The 13,331-nt window shown below is 37.0% G+C and overlaps 1 protein-coding gene across 2 annotated transcripts in view; it reads left to right on the top strand.

Moving 5' to 3' along the window:
* LOC129762526 (uncharacterized) overlaps positions 1-13,331 on the top strand; it is a 77,700-nt gene that overhangs the window by 60,729 nt on the left and 3,640 nt on the right. For both annotated transcript variants that reach the window (XM_055760913.1, XM_055760914.1), the window contains exons 4-5: positions 8,170-8,322; positions 8,559-8,691. In XM_055760913.1, the coding sequence (XP_055616888.1) occupies positions 8,170-8,322; positions 8,559-8,691 (286 nt within the window). The remainder of the gene's footprint in view (positions 1-8,169; positions 8,323-8,558; positions 8,692-13,331) is intronic.

Below are 13,331 nucleotides of genomic sequence, written 5' to 3' on the forward strand. Positions count from 1 at the left end.
TAGGTCGTCGGTTTTATCCTGATTTTCCCTATACGTTTGTTTTTTGTCGGTTTGTTGCTCATAAATGTTCGATTTGAAGTCCTCTTCACTCAACGAGATAGACATGAAACTGTCTTGTTTTGACGTGGGACTACGTCTAACTCGAGTATATGGGGGGTAAAATGAAAACCTAAACACAGAAGATGCATGAAAAAATGAAAGATTCCGAATGCTTATAACTCGAACATTTCGTACTGGATCGGAAAGATATTTGCATCAATTGATAGGGAATATTTCTTCGCATCTATCGCGATGATTAAAATGTCGTTTTTCATTAGATAAACAATTGAATAACTGTAAAATGTGAGGCGTTATCTAAACGCCCTAACTAGATCGTTTTGATTGGCCCGATTTACGGTTTCCCCAACACAGCCATCTAAACCAAGCAGCCTTGGTGAAATCGGCATTGCAAATACATGAAAGTCGAGGGTATTTTTGTTCCAAGTGAAATGTGTTTCCCTAACACGGACTTCAAATCCAAGGAGCGTGGGGAAATTGGCAGTGCGAATACGGGGCATTTTTGTTCCGACTGAAATGTGTCGACACAGCCTTCAGAACCAAGGTGTCTGAGGAAATTAGCATTGAAAATTCACGCAGATCGGGGTATTTTTGTTCCGACTGAAATGTGTTTACCTAATACAGACTTCTAAACCAAGGTGTATGGGGAAATCGGCATTGCAAATACATGCAAATCGGGGGCAATTTTGTTCCGACTGAAATGTGTTCGCCTAACACAGACTTCAAAACCAAGATGTCATCATACCAAACGTAAAAGGACTGGCATTAAATTTACTTGTAACGAAGAATATAATCTATCACAATGCATGAATTGACCTTACATGGTGTTATACAATCTTTTTACTCACAAAACAAATATATTGGATTCAATTGAATGCGGAAATTGTTTCATCCACTCAAAAATTTAATCAATACGAATAAATTATTGCCGAGCTATGGTAGTCCCACGTCAACTTTGCGGATATATCATATATATATATATATATATATATAACCCTCCCATTTTTTATTGATATATTTCTTTAAATCCATTTGATCACTGGTGTATACGTCTTTACAGATGGATAGTTCAATAATCTCTGTATTGATGAAACATAGTTTTCATACTGAAACATCTTTTCGTTTGTTTTCTCATTTTTAGTTTTTTACTGTATTATCCGCAATTTACGCTATATGCGATGACCTTGCCACTCCATTCCACGGATTATTGGGGTTCTACTGTATTTGATTCTACCCTGTCAACCAGGGTTGCCAGCTATTATATTCAAATATCAGGAAGAGTGGTAATAAAAACCTGAACCTACGACAATCCATAGATGCAATATCCCAGCAAAACTACAAAATAATTTGTCGTATTGTCAAAGAAACATGAGCTTTGGTGTTGTTCTGACGGAACGCTATGTCTATCATATTGACTAATTTTGAAGGTTCGTCCTGGATTGTTCCCTTCAATTTGTCCAGTTACGAGCAGTACTTGTGGGAATTCATCGACTGGTAGAAACTCATAATACAGAATTCTTTTCCAATTCCATCGGACACAGAGTATTACATTCTTGGGGTAAATGCAGGCTGTGGGGCTGGCTAATGGTGATTCATTTTGCTTAGCCCTTTATAAGACCGTAAAAACTAGACAAGTAATCGACTCAAACCTCAGAGAATATAACCCTTATATGAGGAAAAATACATATTTACCTTTGATAAAAAATAAACTATTGAAACAGTTGAAAAATTTGATGAAAATATAGTTGCCGTCAACCCCAAGAACACTGTTTGACACTGCCTTGTAAGCTCATTTAATTGCACCCTTGGTTGTGCAAAAATTTAAACAAATTTCTAGTGAAGCAAAAAAAAATTTTGTTTACATAGAATTACAAAGAAAAAATAGCAAATTTGAATTTTTCATCAAATACACTATTTATTTTATTCAAAAAATTATAGGAGGTTGTGTTCAAGATACGACCGCATTGTTGACGTAGAACTACACTGTTATTTTATATAAGTCGCCATACATTGGTGGCTTGAAACTCTCATCATTTTGCGCTATTCTCAAAAGAAACGCTTATGTTAATATTACTGACCTCGAAAAAAGTTGAAAAAAATTCCAGTACGACTTTTTTTACTACAAAAGAGTTTATTTCAAGCGAAATAAACTCTTTTTTGTTGATAACAACCTCGAAAACCGTAGCAATGCTTCATTATGATCAATATTAGCGCAAATGCAATCCTAGTTGAAGGCAGTTTTGCGATTGGCACGCGAACCCAAACAGTTATAACATTCCAATAAGACATTCAAGATGCTTGGTATTCCCCGCCTGCTTCACCAAAACGTTAGTTTAATGCATTGATGCATTCTCATGATGCACCAACGAAGCCCTTATGATGACGGAAAACAAACAATGTTACCAGCTTGGAAAAAGACTGAATTATGCCACACAGCTTGTTCTCTGCTGTAACGCCCATCGATGCGAATTCGCTGATGAGTTTGTCAAGAGCGACCGCCTTCACCACCAGCGGGGGAGCTTGATTTTAGTTGCTGTCTGGGTAACGGCGTTTACAATGCGTTCGTTTTTTGCAAGGCTCGAACCTGCCTTCCTCTTCTTCTTGCTCATCACACACTACGCGAAGCGTCCAATTTATGACGAGGAAAGAAAAACACACGATACGAATAACGCGAAAAACGAACAAAAAAAAACCAAACGACGATATCCAAGTTGGATTACCATTGGTGGGGTCCAATCTTAGATCGAAGCGCAGCAAAAGCAAAGTGAACGGGATTGCTCAACAGTCCGATGCCGAATAAAAGTTTGCCTCAGCGAGTTCCACTGTTTATACTCTTGGCAAGTATTCCCCTTCATTCTTCTACCTTTTCCTTTGCTCACGGAGACTTTAAATCCTACGATTCCCCCTCCGTTGGTCGTCGATAAGTTGCTCGTTATTGACAGCTCTGTTCGGGAAAGCACACAAATGGACAGAACAAATGTATGGGAAAATGAAAACGCTTAAAGTTTTCATGAATTTTAACCATCTACAAACCAGGGGAATCTAATGTATAGCATATTAAACAAATCTTACTGAATTTCCGATTCGTTTAGTATGTAAATCACCAAAATCCGTTCGCGACAAAAATTGTTATTAACGTTAACTTTATTTCATAAAAACGAGACCTGTTTTCTGATTTGGCACCCTTAATGGAAGACGTAGTTCTACGTCAAAAACTGCATGATCTTACCTAATAGATCATAATGAATGAACTTTAACTGAACGAGTAGCCGAATATTATCGACCCGAAGTGGGGAGATCGCAGTGTTACCAACGACGGAGCGAAAAATAATTTTTATAAGGAGCTATTCGATTTTTTTTGCGTGAGCGTTTAATCTGAAAGACTCTGTATACAGAAAATATTAAACGGATGCGTTCAATTAAAGGACCTACCTTTTTATTTGATCCAATTGAAATTAGATCCTTTTGTATCAAAATGGTTTATCTAAAAAGTTAAGCATTATCAGTTAGGCCCTCTATTAAAATTATTTTTACGTGTTTTTATGGATTTTTAGTAGTTTTTGATAATGACAGATAGTTAAGTTCTAAAAAAGTTTGGTCGTGATAGGCACTTCTGACAGGTTATTTTAGATTCCTTCAATTCGCGCTGACGGCATTGAGCTTTGTGTTCTGTCACCAGGGTTGCCGATATTCCAGTTTAAGCTGAATTCTTCCAGTTTTTTTCTCGATTCAGTAATACAGTTAGATTCTAAATATTAAGATTTTTTATTATATTCCAGTTTAATCCAGTTTTTTTATATGTGTGCTTCAGCTTTACTCATTTTATGTAAACATACTCACAATGTATAAATATTATTCCTCACAGGGTTGTCACAAGAAAATCTGTGTTTTTGATCTAAACAAATCTTTTCATCTTAGTTTGTTCTCAGAAAATCTGTATCAGTCCAATTTTTGAAAAATTGTTCTATTTTTGAAAAAAATTATCTTAGCTTTATTATCATTTAGTATCAGTATGTATCATAGCATAGAGCCATATGCTTAGGGTACATAAAGGTTTTAGTGGAATTATCTAATTCAAAATTAAATAATCGGGTATGTTTTTATTAAATTTTTTAGTGAATATTTTTAATCAAACGTTTGATTCCGTAGATAGCTTAATTTTTCTGCACTCACCTATTTCAGCTGCTGTTTCTACTACTTCAACACCGATGTAGATATATTTGACTTCTTCAGATGCTGCTCAAAAACTCCAAAGTCCAATCCTACTTCTTCAGATTTGTGTATATATTACTCTACAAAGAAAGATAAATTATTCTGGTTTCTGAATTAATATGAGTAAATTCGGGTATATATATATAAATATCCGATTTTCTAGGTCCTTCAAAACATTCTGAAGTTCAAGCTAATTGATCTACCATGTCGACCACGACTGGTGCAATGTTCATAGGAAGAAATCTTACCAAAAATGGTTCATAGAAACCTATTGCTATGTTGGCATTGAGTTTAAGTATCAGATTATTATAGGATAGGATTATTATAGGTCCTTCAAATCATTCTAAACTTGAGAAGAACATCTCTATCTGCTCCATTGTCTTTGATTGAAATGAGTAAAAAATCCAAATGGTCACTCAAACGTTTCCAGTTCTAAATAATACGCATGATCTAAACTCTGCTATTTGGCGCATAGTTCTTAATAAAAAGAGACAATCTACACTTTGCATAAAACGCATATGCACTATAGTGCTTGTTTTGCAAGTATGCGTGCTATGTATATTTCTCCAAAAATATTTTTTCGAGCAGGAGGAACTATTTAAGGGCACCACATTTGATCTTGATACCAAAATTTTGTTTGGACAAACCCGATATTATATGTAAAATACTAAACAATAAGACCACATTATTGGAGAAAAATAGCTTTTCAATAATAAAATTTGACAATTTCAATACCAAAGAAACCCTTGAGTAGGGTTGTTTTGGTATTGAATGTGCTCATTTTAGTATCGGAATGCAATTGTCGCAAGTTTTGCGATGATCTTCTATCAGTGATTTCCTGGGCATGAAGCAATAAATATGAAATTTTTCAAATTTAATCCAAATAAAAGCGTATTTTCTAGAGGTCCGAGAGGTTTTTTTTCATCCCATTTGTTTACTTTAGGCTCATTAGCATTTTACCTGCAACAGTGCCGAATTTTAATCGTGTACATGTCATATCTATAATAAGCACATTACACAATTGCCATTTTTTGGCGTAAGAGTATTCCTTCTATGCTATTGCATATGGTACATTTACACAGTAGCCATTTACGCGTAAGAGTATTCTTTCTGTTCTTCCATTATCCAGTTAAACCACCGGACAGCGGAGACAGTTTATATGATCATTGTTGAGTTATTAATAGAACAGCAGCCCGATGTGTCTTGCAGAGCAGTTGTATGCAGTGTTGCCACACGTACAGATTTATCTGGAATGGTACAGATTTTTCCGTTATTTTTGGTACTGATTCTGTTCGGTACAGAGTACAGATTTTAGTCAAAAGGTACAGATTGGGCAGATTTTTTCCATTTGTGAAATTTATTACATTTGAACAAAGCAGCATTGAGGTACATGACGACTTTTACGCCGCATTATCGCTTGATGATGCTGATCAGAAAAGCATTTACAATGCGATGTATGATCAGTTTCATAAGGACGAAATTCCTTACAAGGATCGTCTGAAAGGATCCGCGTCGGACAGTGCGACGTATGTTTTGTCCTAGATCAACAGATTAAATCGTTTGTTCCAGGCTGAAAAAAAAGAATTCTCGAGGCTACATGAAGAGCTGAATGATTTTTATTTGATCATTCTCACTAATATCTGCGATGAATCTTACGTTGTTTCAATGTCCAATGCTATTGAATACGAAGATGATTTGAAAAGCGACAAAAATGTTGGGTTGGAATAGCAGCAGAAAAAATTAAGAAGAAATTATCCGAACAATGGTCAGCAAAAGGCAGATCATTTCAAAGGATATTTGTCGCAGTTTTTTCGTGGAGCTGATCAAACAAATGAGAAAAAGATTCGATTTTGATGATTCGACGCTCAAGTCTATGGCAATGTTAAATCCCAGAAAAATTTCTCATTTGACTAGCTTTAACGTTGTGTTAGAAGCGTTTCCAGGATTCTAGAATGGGAATGTACAAGATGTGAAAAATTAATTTTGTAGCCTAAAGATAAAATTATTTTGTAAGGAAATCACAATTTCAGAAAACTAGCATGTGCAGGGTTGGTGGACAAAAATTGGATACCTAAAATGAATTGAAGGCGCTTCGATGCCTTGTTTGTAACGTTCTCACTATGCCTCACTCCTCGGCAACTGTCAAGCGATTTTTTCTGAATATAATTAGAACAAGAATAAGCGTTGAAATCGGCTCAGCAACGATACGATGAACGTTATTTTGAGATCAAAGGATTTGGACAAACATCGTGGGAGCAGTTCGAAAATTTTAAAAATTGATAGTTTGCAATATAGGTTCAAAAAAACTATGTGTGGTCAATGAGGGCCCTGAGTTTTCGAACTCCCTATCGATCGCTTACTAAGCGAACGTGCAACCAATGCGGAGACCCCCCTGTTATCAAATATTGTTTTACAGTAATGTTCGAGTGGTGAGAAACATCATTTTGAACTACTCGAATAACTTGATTAATTAGGAGTTTATATCGCCATTTTATGAACTACATATAAAAACTATACGAAGCTTAGATGTAAAATCCTATTTCTTAAGCATTGGAATGGATAGAGATCAGTTTAGGTAAATGAAGATCGATCTTTTTATAATAAAACCGTTTTATCCAGTTTTCTTCCAGTTTTTATTTGAAAAATATTATTGACAACCCTGTCTATCAATGTGAAGTGAAAATTTTAATAGATTTCCAGGTGTAACAAATGCACTTTTAAAACAAAAAATATGAATGAAAACTTACCAAACTTACAAAACTGCTTCTCCTGAATTTACGACCACTAATTTGACAACCTTGCAAAGGATCCAATGTTTATGAAATTTGTGGATTTTGGTGAGAACCAATGTTCACAAAAAAAACAAATTTACAAAAAAGTTTCTACGGTCAAAAAGATTGGGAAAATAGCAAAGAAAAGATCGATTTTCGCAATTTTATTTGGAGTAGGAAAAATCAATCCGACAAATCGGAGAGAAAAAAACCTCTAAATATCTAAATATCGATCATGGATAGCTCTATACTATTCACTATCACTAATTTGACATCCTCGAAAGCTATCCAAATGTTGACATTATGTTCATAAAATTTGTCAGGTGTTGAGATTAAAATCAATGTACATTGAAAAAAAACTCTAAGATCGAAAAGATCGGAAGAAAAAGTTCGATCTTTACAATTTTTTCGGGTACAAAGAATCAATCCAAAAAAATCGTAAATCGAAATGGAAAAGATCGATCTTCTGAAAACCGATCCAAGATCGCCCAATCCTAACTGGCACGCGAAACCAAATCATATAGAATATTCCAGCACAAATTTAATTTTCTTGGAGAGCTGTCGATGGCTTAGCTTGATTATTCTCCATTATTCTTTGTGCGGCATATAACAAGGGATCTTCGCTGCTTTGAATATACAGAGAGATTGAAAATTTGCCCTCTTCTTCCTCTTATTTGTTTTTATGTGGTTTTAAACTTTGCGGTTTATCCGCGAATATTCCCTTCTCGTTATTTCCCTTCGTTGTTTATATTATCGCGGCTGCATAAGTTGCTTTTTATTGACGGTACGGATAGATGAACACACAAGTGAATAGAACAAAAATATGGGAAAATGGGAATGCTTCTAATTTTCAGACCATTCAGCATTTACAAACTAATGTACAGTATCTTAGAGAATTTTCGATTCGATTGGTATACAAATCGCCGGAACCAAAAATAGTTATTTACGTCATTCAAACGTGACCTGTTTTTTGAATTAGCACAATTTCTGAAAGGCGTAGTCCTACGTCAAACAAAAAACGATTTCACTAGAAAATACAACCCTCAGTAAGCTGTATATGTACTAAAAACATTTCCTAGAAAGTTATTAATATTGTTCGTTTATTTTGGTTTCGTTTATTCATTCGTAGACCTGCAGCCGGCCTGCTGATGAACTTCTCTCGTGGTTGTGAAGCGGTCCTGGGACTGATGGGACCACTGTCCGCCCCCAGCAGTCCAACAAGCAACGGATGTGGCAGCGGAAGTGACGGTTACCATTCGGACTCAGACTCAGACGAAACTAAGTATTGCGAAAATTATGTTTGCGCTTTCTTTTACCCTCCCACAGCCTGAAATTACCCACCTAGGGAACCACAATCGACTAATGCACCGTTGCACATTTGTTCTTCTTCTCTATACCATCCTCCTGTTTTTTTCTGTTGCTATCTGTGACGAACCAAACTCTGCCCTCACCGAAAACACAAACTGACCCACTGTGTGTCTCCCCGTCGTCGTCGTCGCGCAATCGGTCACGGTCCAGTTCCGAGTTTGTGCGGCAATACAATGCGATGTACAGCAAGAACCGCATCGACACCCTGGATTCCCTCAACAGTTTGCCCCAGCTCAAGCACGCGCACCAACTCAAGGCGAAGATACTGTTCTCCATTGTCGTGGTAAGTCATTGCGGTTTTTAGGGTCAGCTTAGTATTTTCGATTAGGTTCAAGTCATGCGTGGCGCGCAACGCTCAAACTGATTTCGAGCGTTATTAAGCTGGGAGTACCGTCTGAGCAATTTCAAATGACATCGACAAATGACAAAACATGAGTATTTTTTATTCGATTGAAAGCTTGTATTCCGTTTGGGTTGGAGGAAATATGAGTTTTTCACAGCATTCGGATTTTTTTTGACCCAAGCGTAACTTTTGAAAAGGGCCTATCGATTTTGGTAAGAGAAATCTTTGATAGATAAAAACTAAAAAACTATGAGTCGTACCGAAATAGTGTCATAGAAAGGGTACACTGAGAAAAAAGTAGTACCCTTTTTTTATTTACAAAAAAAATTAATTCGCAATATCTAAAATATGTATTTTTCATTTTTTTTCATTTAAAAAAGAAGTCATGTAGAAAGTTTAAAAGATTAGTTCAAGATGGTATAACTATTTTTGGCGAACTTTGTTGGAACATCGAATTTATATGAATTTCGAAACTTCGAATTTTTGTATTTTAACAATCATTTTTAGCCAAAAATTGTGGATCCTTATGTGATTTAAAACAAAACAGCTCATTATCAATCTCCTTCTAAACACAGCCATTCTCGAGATATTAAAAAAAATCAATTTATCGTCGTTTTTTATAGTGAATAGGCCCTTTTAATACTTTTTTCGTCTGAACGTATGTAATAATTTGCGTCAGCTCTAGAACACGCGTGACCACAGTGCAAGTCGGAAGAAATTTCTTTGACGAAAAATCCCCCGTCCAGAACGGGAATCGAACCCGAACACCCGGCATGATAATGTGACACTCGGCCACGTTTATGTTTTTACATTTGACATTTGAAGACATTTTTATATTTGAAGACATGTGGGTTAATACAAAACGTTGCGATATTAAAAACAATTTTTTATGAAAAAAAGTTTATGATATAAACTTTTAATATATTATTCGTGTTGCACAATCAAAACACGAACAGTTTTCAAAGTAGAATTGAAAGCCCAACAACAGGAATAAACCTTATTGATTCAACCGGACGTTATGGGTACAAAAACAAATAACTTGTTTACGTTATGCCTAGATTGTACCTGAAGTCAGGTATATTTAAGGGACCTCTGTATATGTATGAAAAGTTACTCAGATTCAAACATCGTTCATCATTAGAGACGCATGAACTGAAAAGTTTAAAGCCTCTTTAATTCAACCTCATCATCAACATCGTTCATCAGTCGAACAATCTTCCGTATAGAGTGAATAACAGTATACCACAATGGACTGAAACAAAATATTCTCGTGTTGTAGACCGTTTCCGAGAAACGTTCATATGAAGAACGTTTCCAAACCGTGTCAGTGATTGAGAAACTTAAGTTAATTAGATGCAATGTCCTTTTAGATACATATTTAAAAATTCGCTGATCATGATCAAGATATAGAGATGAATGGCATGATCTGTAAAATATAAATAAACGACATGATCCGCAAATTTTTTAAGATGTAATTGCATTTTAATTGAGTTTTTCATTGTTCAAAATCCCTTTTGATTCATCAAATGGAAGCCCTGAAAAAAACCGTTTCCTGTATGAACTTGTATCCTTCAAACGGTTAGATGAGATAACGTGGAGAAATCCAGAACCACATTCTGTTCAAAAATGTACACAAAAATACCATTAAAGCCATTACTACCATTTTCGCCTGTTTATTCAATTATGCAGAAGAAGACAAGGAGTCATCATTATTCATTTTTAAATAGTCTAAATAGTTTAGATCTACATAAATATAAGCCTGAGTCAAGGGAATCTATGACTACAAAAATATTATATAGATAAAAAGTAGCATTTTCTCCTTCGTTGCCACGTTGTCTGGAACATTGTTTGTATAGGGTTGTAATAACTTTATAGCCAGGTGATGTATATTGAGTATCCTATGGCCATGAGTGCTCTCTTAGGAAGTTCTTGTAGCTGTTGTAGTTAACTGATCTCATTGGGTGCTAAGGAAACCGTTGTATAGGAAAGGGAAAGGAGTATGGACATGAATTAAAGGGTGTGTCACATCAAATTGCATCACGGAAAAAACGCTGTAGAAATTTAATTTTTAGGAATTATATCTTCAGCTTTCGCTTATAATCAGATAAGAGTGTATAGATCACGTTGGCCATGCTTCACTGTCAATTTTTAGTAAATTTGGAAAAATGTCGTCGAACGAAAAAGAGCGTCGTGAATTAATCCTACGCACTCATTTCGAGAATCCGGAGTTGTCACATCGGGACATCGGTAAGATGCTGGGAATCGTCCAATCCACGGTCAGCAGAATACTAAAACGATACTTCGAGAACCTAACCATCGACCGGAAGGTGAAGAACGGCAAAAATGGATGCTCCGTCAGTGAAAAAGATCACAAGCGCGTAGTTAAGCAGTTTAGACGTGATCCGAGAAGTTCGGTCCGGGATGTCGCCAATAAGCTGAATTTGTCAAGTTCATTCGTCCAGCGGACCAAGCAGTGGGAGGGCCTGCGTACATACAAGAAGGCTCCTAACCGCGACGAAAGGCAAAACATGGTGGGGAAGACGCGAGCCCGGAAGCTGTACACCGAAATGCTGATGAAGCCGCATTGTCTGGTAATGGACGACGAAACCTACGTCAAAGCGGACTTTCGCCAGCTGCAGGGCCTGTTGTTCTTCTCCGCAGAGGAGAAATTCAGCGTTCCGGAGGTGATTCGCAAGCAGAAACTATCCAAGTTTGCCAAAAAATACATGGTGTGGCAAGCGATCTGCTCTTGCGGAAAGCGGAGCGCCCCCTTCGTGATGACCGGCACGGTAAACGGGCAGGTTTACCTTAAGGAGTGCCTACAGAAGCGCTTACTACCACTATTGAAGCAGCACGAGGGCCCGACCATCTTCTGGCCGGATCTCGCTTCGTGCCACTATTCAAAGGACGTGTTGGAGTGGTACGAAGCCAACGGGGTCACCTTCGTGCCAAAGGAAATGAACCCGCCCAACGCGCCGGAGCTTCGCCCAATAGAGAAATATTGGGCGATTATGAAGCAGGCCCTCCGGAAGAACCCAAAAGTTGTCAAATCGGAGGCGGACTTCAAGAGAAAATGGATTTCTGTTCGAAAAAACTACAACCTGACGTTGTACAGAACCTTATGGACGGGTTAAAGAGGAAGGTGCGAGCATACGGGCTTGGGCTCGAAGTATGAATAAAAAGAAAATGCCAAAAGTTGTTTAATAGTTTTTATTTTACTGTCTAAAATTTTCAAAAGGATCGGTCTACTGGGTGAATTTCTACAGCGTTTTTTCCGTGATGCAATTTGATGTGACACACCCTTTATGAGCATATCGCCTTCAATTTCATGCAAACTCATGCAGGCTGAATATAGTGCTACTCTCTTCTCACGTTGGATAAAAAGACTACCACTTCACCTTCGTACAGTCTCATTTCGTTTCAAGTTCAATTTTTTTATTCTTCACACTTAAGCGAAGTTATCAAATCGTCAAATGAAAATGAAAGATTCTTCTATCGAATGAATGTGTCTTATATTCAAATTTTTCGTTGGAGCACGAACCGTATTGACTGAAGCTAATGAAAATGAGAATGTGAAAGGATGTGCAGTGAGCCAGCAGGCCTAATCAGTGATCGTAGGTCATATGGCTCTTTCAATTCCACTTTTTTTGGATAACGGTTCGGGACAATTCAGTTTGGAGAAATGAAAACATACAAAACATCAACTGAAAGCATCGATCATCCTTTCACATATGGAAATGATGCTGGCATATAGTCCATTCGAATGAAAATGAATATGACGCGAGAATGACCGTTTATGAAAAATCGTTTCTCGTCTTTCGGTTGAAACCGTCAACAAAGCTAGGAGTTTGTTGCAATAGAACAGAGCCGATGCGCATGAGAGCAAATACTAATGGCAACTAAAACTATCGAAGGTGCTCTATTCACATGTACAGGAAATGAACAAGTTCTAAGTTTCGCGTAACGAAAACAAGCAACACAAAGCCAAGCACTAATGGCTGATCACAGCTCGAGTGGAAACATAAAACACAGAATGAGCAGAATAAACTACCTTTATTGTTTCGGGCACAGAAAAATTCTGAGAATTTTCCTCAGAGGAGATGCAATACTTATACGCTAGCGACAGCTTACTTACCATGCAAGGGTGGAGTTTACTTCGCAAATATTCTCTTCTCGCTATCCCCCTCCGTTGTTTCTATTCTAGCGGCTGCATAAGTTGCCCGTTATTAACAGCTCTGTTCGGGAAAGTACACAAATGGACAGAACAATTATACGGGAAAAGGGAATGCTTCCAATTTTCACCAATTTAAACCATAAGAATTAAACGAAAGGATATTTTTTGTTGTAACAGTAATTGCCCAGTAAGAAGAGTCTTTCCGACAAGAAACGTTCCTTGGTGGAACAAAAAGCTCGAGTGGCTTCGCAAAACAGTGCGGAAACTGTTCAACAGAGCTAAAATTACTTCGGATTGGTCTCAATAGAGAAGTGTTCTAACCGAATATAACAGAGAACTAAGACAAGCCAAACGAAAATCCTGGGTAAACTGCAAAAGCATTGAAAGTACCCCAATCGTTGCAAGA

Source organism: Toxorhynchites rutilus, chromosome 1 (assembly GCF_029784135.1).
Source record: "Toxorhynchites rutilus septentrionalis strain SRP chromosome 1, ASM2978413v1, whole genome shotgun sequence".
NCBI lineage: Eukaryota > Metazoa > Arthropoda > Insecta > Diptera > Culicidae > Toxorhynchites > Toxorhynchites rutilus.